Genomic DNA, 15,415 nt, shown 5'->3' on the forward strand with positions numbered 1-15,415 from the left:
TTTTTTTTTTTTTTTTTTTTTTTTTTTTTTTTTGCTGGATCCGTCGGATGAAGCTAATCAAATGTCATTTCAATGTAAAACCGGACAAATGATACGACCCCAATTTGAAACATCCATTGCCTTATATAAATGCACTTTTGGACGACATAATTTCCGCACCTCTTTGTAATTACACCCAACCATGAATCCGTTGGTAGCACGTAAGTCCTGATTTGCGCAATGACAATGCACACCGACTAACACATAAAGCTCAGTGGCAGGCATTGCTGCACTCACTTCCATTGCAGCAGCACAAGCGACAAACACCACATACAATGTCATTGCGCCTGTCGTTCTAGGACAGTCTGTTGGTGTCATGGTTGACAATCAAACCTATCCATTGAACAGATCCGGTGAGTGCCCCTTGATTTTTACAGGCTCTGCTCCCTCTGGACAGCACTATCAATACGTCAAATTGAACGATGAGAGCAGTGTCATTGAGAAAGAAACATTTAGCAGATCAGCCGTGTCTGGCAATGCCACATTGAACGAGTTCTACAATCGCACTTGGACCACCATGGATGTACCTACACTCCCGCAGGTTCTTGAGCCCATCGAGTCTTTGGACAGGAGCGATTCTGGATTACATGTCGAGGGCCAAATCCCAACCATCTACTTATCTGCTCGCAATTACAAATTAAAGGCCTTGGATAATCTCTGTAGAAGTGATCCAGTGTCCATGGACATGGTCTATATTACGTAAGTGTGATACAGTAAAGCAACTATATGTCCATGTACTAACATAAAGTAGCCCTGATCAAGTGAAGAAATACAAAAAGGTGCAAGTCAGTGTCTCTGGATCTACTCCCGAGTCGAGATATCTGCCTAAACCTTCCTTTAAACTGGATGTCTCTCACAAAAATCAGACACTGGGTTCTCACAAGTACCTTTTGTTGCGATCACTGGCGTCTGATCCTTCTTATCTAAGGGAGCATCTTGCTTCAGATATTGCTAGAGCAGCAGGACTCGCTGTACCCGGCTTCTCCTTTGTCCGTGTCTTTATGAACGATCAACCTTACGGTCTTTATGGCTTAATGGAAGATTACAAAACCCAGTTCTTGCGAAATGAGTTTGGTGGTGGCTCTGGTGTATATGAAAACGGCATCCTCTATTCTGGCGACTACAATGCGACACTCGACTTTTTAGGGGAGGATCAATCCAAGTACAATGAGAGCACAGATGGCAGCGAGTTGTTTCCCAACAACCACTATTCCATTCAACAAACAGCTGATATCAGACACAGCCGCACTAGTTTCAGAAGCCTCATTGCCTTCACACAATTTCTCACAAATGCCTCTGATACCGTTGATAATGTGGAACCTGTTATAGCCTGGAACAGATATCTTGAAACCTCCAGTTTCTTGAAAAGGTTAGTTACTAATGCTGTCAGTTGCTTCTTTTTGTTTTCATGCGCTGATGCTGATCTATTGTTTTTCATCTATACAGTGCTGCATTAGAAGTTTTACTCGGTAATACGAATGGCTACATTACAGCAGCAAGAAACTACTTTCTCTACAATAACCCCAACGGATCCCATGTTACTTTTATTCCTTCTACTATGGAAAATACCATGGGCAACACAGCTGCTTTCAACGTGTCAGACTTGTGGAGTGGAAATGTCAGCACATATCCTGGTTTCAATAGCCAAAATCGACCTCTGTTGGATGGATTTTTGCAAGTACCTGATTTTGCACAGGATTTCAAGGACATTCTTAGTCAAATCATTCAAAACCTCACCAATCCTGAGGTCATTGGCAGGCGCATAGATGCACTCGTTAGTTTGGTCCAAGAAGATGTTTACTGGGATAGCTCTTTGCCTCGCCTCAATCTCACTAATGTAAATGGAAGTAGCATCAATGCTGAAGTCCTGTTTGGTAATGCAACTGACCTTACTGCTGTTCAGAAGGATTTTACTGGTAGGATCTTGAACAACACTGTAGCTTTTGAGGCAGCTGTGAATGGCACCATCTCTGAGCAGCACGATTCTTTGGCCGGTATTAAGGAATGGTTCAGCAAACAATATGACGCTTTCACAGCAGCTGATAGTCCTCCTACAGCTACAATGTCTGTAGTAGAGCCTATTGAGCCTACTGCTATGCCTGTCACTGAGGCAGTTGCCGTCCAACAACCCAATACCAACGATGATGACTTTCCAAGACAAACATCTCCTGTTTCCTCATCCTTGAATGATACCATTGATACATCCTCATTGCCGGACACTTTCACACGACAAACGTCCCCCGTATCATCTGAAGAGAATAGCATTAGATCGGCAAGAGAAACAACTCCAATCTCTTAACTATACTCTAAATCTCTAGTGAATAACTCAATGATTAAGCCTTCTGTTCTGTGTAATCAAATGAATAAATACACATTGCAGCACGCTGCCACTGCATACAACCTTTTGACACTTACGCACAAGCTACATTGCTACATCGATCAGTCTTTGCGAGACTATGGGTGATTGAACTCCCTGCATGTCACCTCATTGTGAATACAGACGTATAGTTCATTAGATTGCTGCTCTGGATAGATCAAAAGCTGCTCAAAGCAATCTATTGCAATGCTGAATGTGACCATTAAATCTATTAAATAAACAGGTGTGTTGACGATGAGATAGCCTTTCTCTTTGTACACGAATTACGCTATTTTGTCAGAATGAAAATCAAAGTCGAATCCTGTACGATGGTTGCAGAATGGACCTGGGACGTGAAAGAAGGAGATGATGTATGCGGCATATGTCATTCTGCGTATGATGGCTGTTGTCCTAACTGTAAAAGACCTGGTGATGATTGTCCACTCATTTGGGGAGAATGTAGCCATGTTTTCCATCTACACTGTATACTGACTTGGTTCCAAAGTTCAACAAGAGGAGAGAATTGTCCAATGGATCGAACACCATGGCAAACTGCCAAAGCACCCTTAGAGTAATAACACATCCAGGCACAACGCACACACACGCACACACACACACACACACACACACACACACATTTACACATATCCATCCCTCCAACTATTCATTCCATCTCATACACAAAATGCACAATACATCAACACAAATAAATATAATAGATCTCTGGATTGTTTTTTATTATATAAAAAAAAGGGGGGAAAATATTTAAGCCTTATAAGAGATGACACCATCGAAACGTTGCTTGAACCATTCCATAGCTTCTTCCTTCTTGATTTGGTGCTTGACACCGACCTTGGCCTTACAGTGCTTTCTGCGAGAGACACGGTTACCGGGACGGCCCATGACAATGTAGTAGTCCATACCATAGATACCAATGGAAGGATCATACTTGATACCCAAATCAATATGTTCGTCAATACCGAAACCAAAGTTACCGGTTTGAGAAAAGTTACGGGCCTTGAGCTCGTATTCCTTGACCTTCAAACCACGTTCGAGGATCTCCTCAGCCTTGGGACCACGGACAGTGACATGAACGGAAATCTTTTCGTTACGACGGATAGAGAAAGTACGGACAGTGTAGCGAGCCTTGGAGTAGACGGGAGTTTGACCAGTCAATTGTTCGAGAACCTTGGCAGCACGAGTAAGTCTATCACCGGATTCACCAACACAAATGTTGAGAACCAACTTCTCAATTTGGAGGTTGCGCATGGGGTTCTTGGTAACCTTCTGTTCTTCGGCGCTCTATGTGAAGTGATGGTTTTGTTTAGCATTCATGCCAATTGCCATGCCATATCCCCCCTTCCCCTCCCTCAGATCTAGATTCAATGCCATTAGAATGTATGGGAGTTACGGTGTATATTATTTATAGGCGTGCTGCGTAGCGTGTTGAAGAGTATCAACTCGATGCAATCCATTCTTATCCTCATGTCATCCAAATAGTGATTTTGGCTGTCAAACATAAAAACACATGGCCATCGTGATCCACAATGCCATCAATCCATCCATCTATCGTACAGCGCATCCCCATACATTCTTCAAGCATGCTAGATCCATCTACATGTTATTGATGTTCACCATACCATTGTTGGGACTATATCGAAGCTAAAAGAGGGAGAATCAACGCCTATAGCTATTCACTTGATGATAAATTTGGTTGGCCGGCCCTTTTTTTCCCAGCTACAGTCTATTTGACACACTGAATCTGCCATGCAGTTCGGTCCGGGAGATGTCAACTGCTTTTGTAGCAACCAGCTTCTTCATTTAGCATATGTAATATACATTTGCGGCAAAATTTTTTCGTATGAAATGTCTTGATCTTGAGCGAAATAAGGTCGACACAATGGCCATGCATTTCGTCACAAATTGAACGTTTAAATTTAGCATGAATATGTCAAAATCCCATAGTGATATGCTAAAATGTTGCAGCACTTGATTCATAAATAGTTTAAACCTTGGGAATTTTTATTATAAAAAACCACAGTGAATATAAAGCTTTTTATTTTTATAAATGTAAAATAAGAAACTTAATGCTTCTTGGACTATTTGATTTGCAAAAAAAAAATATAGAGTATTAGTCGGTAACCCGCTCGCAATGCACTTGAAATCTGTCAAAATCTTACCTTGATCTTACGGAGGTAGAACTCGAGTTCCTTACCCTCAAGAATGTAACCATCACAACGACCGGATTGACCGGGACGAGAAGCAATGACAGCGTAAAGACGACCGGCATTGAATTGATCGTTCAAAAGAGGATCGATGGCAGCAGTGGCAGCACGAGCAGCAATCTTCTTCTCAACGCTCTTGGACTTCTTCTCAGCGGTAGACTCCTGCATGTGAGCGTTTAATATACTCATTCCACTCAAAATCTCTCATAAAATCATGTACTTACAGCAGCATCAGCAGACTTCTTACCGAGAGTGATAGCATAGTGAGATTCGTACCATTGACGGAAAGGAGTGGCATCAATTTGGATGACGGCACCCTTGACGAGAGTGTTAGTACGGACCAACTCGTTGTTGGAGGCGTTGTAGACAACGGTCAAGGCACGAGTCTTGCGAGAGATACCTTCGGAACCCCAAGAGAAGTTACCAGATTCAAGACGAAGAGCACGACGCTTGAAGTTACCACCACGGACACGGACAAGATGAATACGCTTACCACCCAACTTGGTGTTGGCGGATTGACGACCTAACTCGAACCTAAAAGATAGAGAATGTCGTTTTAATATGGCACATTGGGTTGTAGATGGCTGCAAGGCTTGAAAAAAAAAAATCTTACTTTCTCTTCTTTCTGTATTGATCACGTCTAGCACCGGTAGCGCTACGCTTATGACGAGAATCACGACTGATACCTGTTTGCAGATGGATTGATATTAGTCTTTCATGGATGGATGCTTTGATGGATGGTTATCATGTCAATTTACCCATGGTGTATTTAGAGAAGGAACTTGATGCTTCTGCATTCTGATTTCACTTTTGTCTTGTTGAGAATCTCATACTCCGAGCAAAGTAATCCGGTCCATCAAGTGGCTTATGGATAGGATTCCTCTTTATTGAGAGAACTTCAAATGGCGCATTATGCTGCTAGTGAGGCAATTGAAGCTCGTCAATGAGGCCATTCGTTTAGCAGGATTGGGTACGTTTATTTATAGCGCATGAGCAGTGCTGATCGGGCGGCAGTGTGAGAAAGGAGCTGCATTGGCACTTTTTGTCCAGTGTCCTTTTGGTAGTACCTGAATGTCTCTACATTTGAGTAAATGCTATCCCATTGTAGCCTCCTCGTACGAGCACAAAAAAAAACATAGCTGAAATGACATGCAGCAATTTTGATTCAAGATCTTACAATTTATTCAAATTCAAGAGCTACATGATAACGATATTGGGCCAAGGTATATTTACAATACTATTACGTTTGGCATTGGTACGATGAGATTGTCTGCTTTTTGTTTTTACATAATGTTACAGTTGGAATTGCGGGGTAGCGAAGAGGGGCTGCTTCGAATAGTTGTAAATGTGCTATGTGCCAATCTGCGAGGAGGCAGAGTATGCCTGACACACTGTTGCTTGTTGATGGTTGCTTGTTCTCGCTCATTCTCTTTGCGCTTTTCTTTGATTTCTTTGGGAAAGTACAGCATCATGAAGTTTTGAAGCGTTTGGTCCAAATTGTTGGCATCCGCATTGCCCACTGCGTGCTCTTGTCGGCAAATAGGGCAGTTGTACATGCGTTTCCGATGAGCCTTGATCAGACATCTGACACAAAAGACGTGCCCGCATTCCAGGCGGATTGGCCTCCAAGCGATGGCTAGTCAAATCTGTTGGCTATCAAACCAAAACTATGCAATGTGGGCAAACTTACAGAAACACACAGGACAGTCGTAATCATCAGGTTGTGGTACAATGGTAATCAGTTTGGTCTGGATGGCATTGAACAGAGACATCAAGATCCCTTCGACAAAGATAGCGTTGTTTTTCGCAAATGACGGAAATTCTGAGGTCGCACTGAAATAATTAGCAATGTTAGTTTAGAAATAATTGATTGATCTGGTGCTCTGATCATGCCTTAAACCACTACGCTTGTCATGCTTCTTTAGAATTTTGATCATAGCAGTTTGATTCAACGATTGAAAGTGCTTGAAATGGACGAGCTGAGCATTGATAGCTAGGAATTGAGTCAATGCCTTTTTGGAAGGTCTTGATGACAGCTTCTTTGTCTATACAGATCAATTAATATGTAGGCATCTCATACGCATGCTAAACAATACCAAGTTCATCCTGGCCAATTCCTTTGTAAACCATTCGAGTTTTTCTTGGCTTCTCTCGTAAGATTGAGGAGAGTATTGACCTTCGGTTTCATTTCTGAAGATCTGAGCCTCTACATATAGATTGAAAATCTCTCTCCAAGCGTACAAATCTTTCTTTTGAGGAGATGCCTGCAAATCAAAGGTGTTAATATCGCATGATTTCGGCAAACATAGCTAGTACACATTACAGCGACAGTCAATTGGCTCTCCAGTGCATCTACATCGCCCAGGAATCTGCTCTTTTCCTTGTCATGGAGCGCAGCGGCATGCGAAAGCTCATGTAAGAGTAAGTGAAAGAACTCAGAATCACGGACAAGTTCAATCTTGATGGACAACGGCTCAGTATTGAGCTGTTCAGTAACGGGTATCAGTTTTAGCAAAGCAGGCTCTTCCACAGCTGCGATGGAAGTGGGATCATCAATGGTAATCTTGATACATGGGTGAGGATCTTTGACATCACCTATAAATCAAACAATGTTTAACTAAGGGATGTTACAGAACTCCAAATACTTCAGTTACCATCGAATACATAGTCTAGACGCATTGCTTCATCCGTATCCAAAGTATTCAGCCATTCTGTGGACAAACCTCTTGATTCGAGTTCGTCCACTACTAATCTGATAGACTTCTTCAATGTCTTGTAATGAATAAGATGTGGTCTCCAGTTTTCTGGGAGATCAAAAGCTGCTGTCTCCATCTGCTTTCCAAACTTCATGTTGCAATTATTGATTTTTATAGTTTATTTGTCCATGAAAGGCAAATAAAATGATGATGATAACGAAACAAAAGAGAAAGTGATAAATAGACATTTAAATAGGCACCATTTATACTGTTTTTTTTTTTTTGCTTTGGGCTCGTAATAATGACCTATCATCTACGAGGTAGAAAGACCGCTATCCAATCATGAGCAATGGCTCTTACCCTCGTGAGGAAATCTAAAATGGAAGGAGTCCATTTGTTGTACAAGCAGGTTTCAAAAACGGTTAAATATATGAAGGTTTGCTCTGAAAAACCTCTGAAATGGCAAGTATCACTATTGTGTGTTAAAGCCCTTTGTATTTATTGACAAAGATGGGGTATTATCCATCAAAATATTGAATGACGATCATGTGGATGTTGAAAGACCTGTACAATCATTTGGATTGCGTCCACGCTTGCTGTGCTGATCAAAATTTTGCTACATGAATCTTACAGTGTTCATGCTTATGAAGTGCTATATTTGCTTACTGCATCTTTTTGAGGCTTCCTTGAATAGATGAATGCAATTTTAGCGGTGCTTATTATTAGACGTTACCCTTGAAAATACATTAGCACCTACGGTTTGGCAGATAAGTAAGTCTGTATCTTTGCTTTTTCAGAGAATTTAAATAAATTAGGTTCTTCTGATAGCAGCTCCCTTAGTTTCCCATTATCGTCTAATAGATTCTCTAGCGTTTGGATGGATTTCTGAGCCTCTGCAGCAAGGGATTTGCTTTCTTTATCAGACCTGTCAGAAATGTGGATGCAAATTATTAAGAATACATGCGCATTTTAGATGATTGCAAGTGCATCTTTGCATTATACATACATCAAGAAAGAATACAGTTTATTGTGCCTACTAAAAGCGTTAATATGCCAGGAATACTAAAGACGGCCCAAAATTTTGTTGCAAATAAAAAGCCCACTCCTCATCAGCATCTACCCCGGGTCAGATAAGGTGTTTTACTAAGCGTTTCAAGTTTTTTTTTTTTTTTTTTTTTTTTTTTTTGTGCGAGGGATCTAGATTCCTCAATGACCTTAGGTCGTGTGGGTTTCTGTTTCTAGTCTTTTATGTGAAGCAAATGTACGTTTGAAGGCGAATATGCATGCGCAACTTGCTATTGTGCTGTGAAGTTGCTCGAGTATGAGGCTGATACTCATTGCGATCTTTTGGCGCCATTGTATCAAGAACCAAGTTGACACAACATCTTCTTGTACCCATTTGATAAATAAATGCAGACTGTTCACTACAAACCTGTAGTCAAAACCACTCTTTCTGACGGCTTAATCCCATACTTTTTCACAAGGCAAGAGCATGCGATTGTAGCAGTTATATCAGCATTATTTTCTATTGCAAATCTATTAGTGCAATGCCAACATTGGAAGTTACCCATATCACTTGACTGAGAAGTTCCAACCTATCCTGCCTCAAATCTCGAACACTGAGGCAAATTGACAGCACATTAGGTAAGTGCTGGTAGGATGTAGATAGAGCCTTGCGAGGTATCGTGATTCTACAATAGGTGTGGCATAAGCATGGCTGTGTAACTGAGAAGGGGACCCATCTTTTTGAAAGGGCTGTGACCTAGTTTAACGCACAGTACACGCATTCAACCACATTCTACACATTAAGCGAACTTTGCAACTCCCTTCTTTTCCGCTTTCTTCTCTCTCTTTCTCATTTTGCTTGGCTCGATTCAACTCCCCTTTGTATTCTCTACATGTGTATAGCAATAGAATGCATAGAAACCACAAGCGAATAAAAGGTATGTGATTTAATGCGAAATGACACAAAGCAAAATCACAAAATTGACATTTGATAGTAGGAACCAACAAACTCATCGCTCGAAACTTCAGTTTGACTCAGCAAATTGCAAATTCGCACTCTTGCAACCCACCACGAACCTGTAAAAGAGAGTGCACGCCAGCATGCAATGCGGATCAGATATGCATATACAAGATTGTAACTGAATGTGGAACCTGTCCACCAACTTACTGTATAGACGGCAATCAATTGCAAGTTACAGCAACTGATTTCGAAGCAAGTTCTAATGCTAATAACGATCATCAGCAAACCGCGTTAATAGCTGGCCTAACAACTGGTCTCGTGGTGCTTGCTCTGATTGCAGTTACCGTAGCAGGATTTGTATTTTATAGACGACGGAAGCTACAGAAAATATTATTACAACAACAGCAGGACGAGAAAAAAGCCTATATACCACCACATCCACCCATCATCATATCTGATATCAACAGCGTACTACCTCCCCCTCCATCAGCATTACAAAGCGCATCCATTCTACTACCACCCATCTCTGAATATTCCTCCAATTCATCGTCATCCGCCACCCCCATTTCAAATCATTGGCATCAACAGGTATGGAACACAATCTTCTTTAAGGAGGCTCCTAAAGTTTCCTTTCTTGGATTCAATAACAAGAATCAGGAGCTGGTGATTTTGTTTACATTTACTAACTGTCTAACTGAAAACATTCACACAAATCTAGGTTATAGACTCTGTCAATTACGATCATCCCCAATCACCTTTTATCATAGGTGCTCAGTCCCTCCAAATCCCGCATCTTGACACACCCGATCCGTCTAGTCCGTCCAGTACCACGCTAATTCGACGATCCCTTAATATTCAACCAACGATAATCGCAGACAATGGTGATTTCTTGAGTCGAGCCTCATCTGTCAAGGTCACCAAGTATGACAATCGCCCTATACCCGCAACAAATCGATTTTATAATACACAAAGCGCCGCTAATGATGACGGTGATGACGATAAGTACAGCAACAGTGGCGATGAAAACGAAACAGTAAAAATAAGGAGGGCTGTTTCAGTAAAAAAGAATAATTCGACAGCTTCTCATTCGAGTTCGATAACCCGTGTTGGTAGTGTCACCTCAGAAGATGTCAAAGTCGTTTGTGCTAAGCCCACGATGGTGCGTATCAATACTATAACAAGCAAAGAAGGTGGCATCACTCGGAAACGATCTATTCGTACTGTCATTGATCAACAGCAACAACCGCCTTTTCAAGTGTCTTTACATGATCCATCTACTCCCACTGATGAAGACAATGATGCTCAAAGCGATCGAATTGATGTCTACTTTTGTCCACCAGCCCCCCCTCCACCTATCTTACTTCATAATCCAAGTCAAGTATCAATACAGAGTTCCAATTCCTCCTCTACAGTAGGGGATGGCGAAATCACTGTGTTTTGGGAACCTGGTCACCACCTTCCTCCTTAACCTTTACCTGCCGTAATTTAATAGATTTACATTGCACTTGATTCCCCCCCCCCTTATATTATATATGTATATGCTCTTTTCTCCCTCTTTGCTTTATTTTGTATAACTTTTACTCTCTTTTGTGTAATCTCTACCGCGAAATGTAACAATAACACGCCTTTTTTATTTCATGAATAAACTCATATTAATTTGTTCTATTCAGACTTCACGACCCAAAAACCGGTTCATAACGTCATAGTATGTTTGTCGTACATCTATGGAGGACGTTGATCGTAATCCTTTGTTCATTAGCCAATGGGAACTTCAGCACTGCTCATTAGATCAATGTCGAATGGTTCCCAAACCGCTTGTCGAAACTATATGAGATTGTTGTGTGGTGATTTCGGCTTAGCGTCCGAAATTTTCACTATAGCAGAGTGTACAATTTCGAAAACTCTGCTTGGAGCCTCTCTTTCATGGGCAAAAGTTGTCCTCAATCATCAAATATCAAGTCGAGAAAATTAGGAGCTGGGCATCTATATTATATATACATTTCAAGTTTTTAGCGTATAGGATGCGGGTCTAAGAGATGGGTCGGCTAGAAATTTGCCAAGCGTTTCTTGTCGCGGTTACATGTGTGAGGATCCCGATACATCTGGACGCAAACAAAAATCGAGCATCTGCAAATTATTCGAGTTTGCTAGGACATAATGACAGCATTTATAATACTGTATCTGATATTTGGCCAAAGTATTAATTGATATACTAGACGGCACTTGTTATTATCAATGTCCTTTTTGAATAATCCTCTGACAGAATCTAAGGTACAGAGATAGCCAGTATTAACGGAGTTATAATCAAATTCAGGAACCATTTCTATTTTAGGCAGCTGTCAAACTAATTGTATCTCCGTCAGGTCAGCTATTTGATATTTGAATCATTGTTGCCAAATGTGTGATTGTACAAAAGTACTTTTCAGCCGGCTTGACTTCAATTTTTCTGTTGAGGGTGTCTTTGGGAGATTATGAGTATGTTCGTCAAATCAAATATTGTAAATAGTACTATTTATTCATTGGCCATTTTTGAAATGCTCTTAATTCACCTTTTGTTTAGAGTTTTATGTAACTAAGCTACGTTGCAACCTATTTTCCAGAGTCGTATATAAAGCATCAACAAGGCAGGGCATCTCCGTCCTTATACGATCTGCTTGAGCAAACTCAATCCTAATTTGTCGTAAAGACCGCCACATTTAATTCAGCAAACTAGTCACTCATTAGCCCAAAGCAGAGAATATTTTTACTCTAAACCCTCTCTACTATTATACCTCCATAAATACAGAAGCATAAACGATGGCGCAAACAAAATCAGCCAGTAACAGAAAGAGAAGTGCCAATTCGAAATTACAGACTAAGCCTGCAAAGGCATTGAAGACACAGCCCGTCGAAAATCATGTAAATATAGTTAAACACCAATTTTGACGCAGTATGCTGAGTAACGTTCTGAATAGGTGGAAAAGAAGCAGGAGGAAGGACTGTTCGATAATCTTGACGAAGAAATGGATCCTAATGAAGTAGAGGATATTGTAAATAATTTGAATGGGGATAGTGAATCTGAAGAGGATGTTGACAAGGAGGATGAAAATGAAGATGAGGAACTTGAAGATGCAGAACAAATTTCTGACGATGATGAGGATAAAGAGCATCGAGATAAAGAAGAATTAGCTGAGGATGACAAAGAAGAGGATGCACCAGTGTTCAACGAACAGCAGAGTACAACCAAGAAATTTAGAGATCTTTACATGACCAAAGTTACTCAAGCATTTGGTACTGATTTGGATCAAATCAGACAGGTTGGATTAATTGATTGATTTGACGCTTTTGCGATACTAACAGCTCTTGCAGGAACCTAACTTCAATGGACCTCGTCTAAATATCTTGATTGATTCTCTGGAAGCTGGCATTGACATCTTTTCTAATTTGGAGCAAGAGATCATTCTCGCTGATGAGAAACAATGAAGTATACGGTGACTTGTAATCATCTAATAGGACTGTTACATAAAAAGACATGAATAAACTTTTTTCTCTTATGATCTTGTGGTGCTTTTTGACAAACTCTTTTTTTGGCATGTCTACATACGAAAACAAAGGCTCAAACCGTAAAGGTAACAACGCCAAGAAAGGACAAGCTCATCAAAATACAACGAGCTGGAAGGCCAACAAGAACTCTAAGAAGTCCCGAGAAATTGCAGCTTTACCTGTATACGGTCTCTGCCAGCGCTGTACAGATGTCATCTTGTGGCGTAAGAAATACAAGAAATATAAGCCTTTAACCACTGTCAAGAGATGGTAATGATGCAATCGCAGCTAATAATACCATATCATGCCTATTCATCACAAATATATAGTACCTGTTGTCAAGAAAAGGCCATCAAAGAGGCATATCATGTTCTTTGTGATAATTGCGCACGCTCTAAAGGGGTTTGTGCCAAATGTTTAGAATCCAAGGAAATCTTGGTATCGTAAGTGCAATTAATGAGTGAATCATGGGAGGAGCTTGTACTGATCTGCATGATTTTTTGTAGCAAGGATGAGATCAAAACAAATGCCGATGAGATGAGAGAAGGTCAAGAGATGGAGCGTATGTTGAGTAGAATGACTCTTCGCCAAAGAAGAAGCTACATGCGTAAACTAGAGAGAGGTGATGATGTATCTGGTATTGTTGGCAAGAACGAAGACAGCGATTTTGATTTTGAAGACAGTGATCTGGAGGAGGAGTCTGGAGAAGACTCGGATGAGAAGAGGGAGGAAGAAGCCAAGAAATAAGAGTTGTACTATATTGTTTAAATACCATTTTCTCATAGAAGCAAACATTGATCAGAATAAAAAATTGTAATTTATTTCCAAACATATAAAGTACACTTGGGAGATTTGGCTTAAATGAGAAGCTTGAAAGGATATCCACCATTCTTGATCTTGAAAAGTGCTAGTAATGCACTGAAGATAAAGATAATGCAACCCATCCAAATATAGACACCGAAACGTTGACGAGTTTGATCGTCAAATTGAGGTACTGATTTAATCAAAGCAACTAGTGAGAAAGCAAGAAGGCCATCTAAGTTGACAAATATTAGTTGATTAATAAAGAACTGAATAAGATATGTTTGTAAATCGACTTACAGATACTAGCCACAATTTGAGGTTCGACGCCAAGTTGCGATGAAAATCTATCACAGAGATTAGCTACATTGCACGTTACAAATGCCCTGTAAATACTTACCCAGAAGCAATATAGTTGATATCACCATTTTTGCCTGGCATAACAAATGGAGGAGTGCGGATACGGTTCCACATGTAGCCTGAGGTGAAAGTCAAGATGAACAAAATGGAAATAACAGCCCAAGTGTTCTTGTGATAGAACACGAAACCGAGATGGCGATACAATAGTTTGAGGATAGCAGCGGCACCAACAACCAGGAACAGTTTGGCACCAAGCTTAAAGTAGTTTACAGGGCGAGCAACGATAACCTTATGACCACTTTCTCTGCTCAAAAATTCTGCGAAGCTTTCTGCGGAAAATCCACTAATGCAAAAACTGTCAATCCACGGTATCTTGCATAAAATCCAGATCAAATTCTATACCTTCTGGCTAAATCGTATTTGACGAAATCTTTACGTTCACCAGCCTTTTGAGGAGGGAAATAGAATACATTAGGTGCTGACATGAGCTTGAGCTAGGAGTCCATTGAAAATGAGTGGGATTGTCTTCAATGTTTGGGATTATTCGCATTACTCTTTGATAAACAGCTTGTCCGTCTTTGAAATCCAAATGTCCAAAAAAGAGATCCTTGCTCTTTTTATTTTTTTGAAAGCTCTTTGCAACTAAAGAATACTCGGGGTCAAATTCACTATAATGGACGCGTCGCCAATTAGTCTACATGTATACATGTCCAGCAGAGTCTATCCTCCTCTTACCGACAGGGAACACAGTTGAACTGATCATCCAATGCTGTCAACAATACGACCATGCCATAGTCTCGTTTTCCCTCTGTAAAACGATCATAACTGTTGGAATTCAAGTTAATGACACCATTGTTGTCTTCTGAAAGTGATATAAGCTTGTCTTTCTTGGGGTCTGCTTGTGCTAATGTAAAGCCAATAAACGCAAGTTGTAAGAATGCAAAAAGAAGCGAAACGGGTCTCTTCATTTTGTTGCTTTGAGATGCTTGTTGTATGAAAAAGGAAGAGAAGAACTGCTGTAATAGACTAATTTAAACACTCACATTGAGATGAATTGAACCTTTCAATTTCGTTTGCAGCTTATTATTGGCTCTCAATTCACTTGATGAAGTATGTGACTATACAGTACTGTATCCCAAGTGATGCACCTTCAACATGGCATTTAGTGTGTCTAAGGCACGGCTGCGATGATTCATATTGAACAGCTCTATTGCTAGCATTTGCTTTTGTACAGCCCTCTAGCTAAAATCGACCAGCATTATGGCACCCGAGAAAAAAAACCTGCATTCACAGACAAAAACGGATACTCAGGGTTGGAAGGCCATGTCAACAATGCTATAGATGGAGTTTAGCCATTCATACAGTCCGTAGAGCATCCCAATCAGGCATAATAGCGTATTTAATGCATTATATATCAATTAGCTTTACAATTGAGGAGATGTTCGCCAAT

The 15,415-nt window shown here is 40.5% G+C and overlaps 8 protein-coding genes across 8 annotated transcripts; 4 read left to right on the forward strand and 4 right to left on the reverse strand.

Annotated features, from left to right (window-relative positions):
• Positions 1-181: 181 nt before the first annotated feature.
• ATC70_009050 (uncharacterized protein) lies at positions 182-2,338 on the forward strand (the record flags this gene model as incomplete). The annotated part of the gene is made up of 4 exons (XM_064828290.1): positions 182-200; positions 255-738; positions 791-1,408; positions 1,486-2,338. The coding sequence occupies 4 exons, from the start codon at positions 182-184 to the stop codon at positions 2,336-2,338; spliced, it is 1,974 nt and encodes a 657-aa protein (XP_064685492.1).
• An 822-nt stretch (positions 2,339-3,160) lies between these two features.
• ATC70_009051 (uncharacterized protein) lies at positions 3,161-4,038 on the reverse strand (the record flags this gene model as incomplete). The annotated part of the gene is made up of 2 exons (XM_064828291.1): positions 3,161-3,697; positions 4,036-4,038. The coding sequence occupies 2 exons, from the start codon at positions 4,036-4,038 to the stop codon at positions 3,161-3,163; spliced, it is 540 nt and encodes a 179-aa protein (XP_064685493.1).
• Positions 4,039-4,479: 441 nt separating this feature from the next.
• JIP5_1 (WD repeat-containing protein jip5) lies at positions 4,480-5,382 on the reverse strand (the record flags this gene model as incomplete). Its single annotated transcript, XM_064828292.1, has 5 exons — positions 4,480-4,494; positions 4,576-4,782; positions 4,845-5,154; positions 5,234-5,306; positions 5,379-5,382. The coding sequence occupies 5 exons, from the start codon at positions 5,380-5,382 to the stop codon at positions 4,480-4,482; spliced, it is 609 nt and encodes a 202-aa protein (XP_064685494.1).
• Positions 5,383-5,903: 521 nt separating this feature from the next.
• Positions 5,904-7,470, reverse strand: ATC70_009053 (uncharacterized protein; the record flags this gene model as incomplete). Its single annotated transcript, XM_064828293.1, has 6 exons — positions 5,904-6,256; positions 6,311-6,442; positions 6,527-6,665; positions 6,717-6,884; positions 6,944-7,215; positions 7,275-7,470. 6 exons carry the CDS (start codon positions 7,468-7,470, stop codon positions 5,904-5,906), a joined length of 1,260 nt encoding a protein of 419 aa, XP_064685495.1.
• A 1,761-nt stretch (positions 7,471-9,231) lies between these two features.
• On the forward strand, positions 9,232-10,750 carry ATC70_009054 (uncharacterized protein; the record flags this gene model as incomplete). The annotated part of the gene is made up of 3 exons (XM_064828294.1): positions 9,232-9,259; positions 9,320-9,945; positions 10,001-10,750. The coding sequence occupies 3 exons, from the start codon at positions 9,232-9,234 to the stop codon at positions 10,748-10,750; spliced, it is 1,404 nt and encodes a 467-aa protein (XP_064685496.1).
• Positions 10,751-12,078: 1,328 nt separating this feature from the next.
• On the forward strand, positions 12,079-12,744 carry ATC70_009055 (uncharacterized protein; the record flags this gene model as incomplete). The annotated part of the gene is made up of 3 exons (XM_064828295.1): positions 12,079-12,180; positions 12,237-12,578; positions 12,631-12,744. The coding sequence occupies 3 exons, from the start codon at positions 12,079-12,081 to the stop codon at positions 12,742-12,744; spliced, it is 558 nt and encodes a 185-aa protein (XP_064685497.1).
• Positions 12,745-12,853: 109 nt separating this feature from the next.
• AHA1_2 (Co-chaperone) lies at positions 12,854-13,551 on the forward strand (the record flags this gene model as incomplete). Its single annotated transcript, XM_064828296.1, has 3 exons — positions 12,854-13,074; positions 13,134-13,247; positions 13,311-13,551. The coding sequence occupies 3 exons, from the start codon at positions 12,854-12,856 to the stop codon at positions 13,549-13,551; spliced, it is 576 nt and encodes a 191-aa protein (XP_064685498.1).
• Positions 13,552-13,661: 110 nt separating this feature from the next.
• Positions 13,662-14,933, reverse strand: ATC70_009057 (uncharacterized protein; the record flags this gene model as incomplete). Its single annotated transcript, XM_064828297.1, has 6 exons — positions 13,662-13,840; positions 13,906-13,952; positions 14,006-14,308; positions 14,368-14,459; positions 14,519-14,633; positions 14,701-14,933. 6 exons carry the CDS (start codon positions 14,931-14,933, stop codon positions 13,662-13,664), a joined length of 969 nt encoding a protein of 322 aa, XP_064685499.1.
• Between the last annotated feature and the right edge of the window lie 482 nt (positions 14,934-15,415).

The sequence above is a fragment of the Mucor velutinosus genome (genome assembly GCF_035048745.1).
Source record: "Mucor velutinosus strain NIH1002 chromosome Unknown tig00001563, whole genome shotgun sequence".
Taxonomy (NCBI): Eukaryota; Fungi; Mucoromycota; class Mucoromycetes; order Mucorales; family Mucoraceae; genus Mucor; species Mucor velutinosus.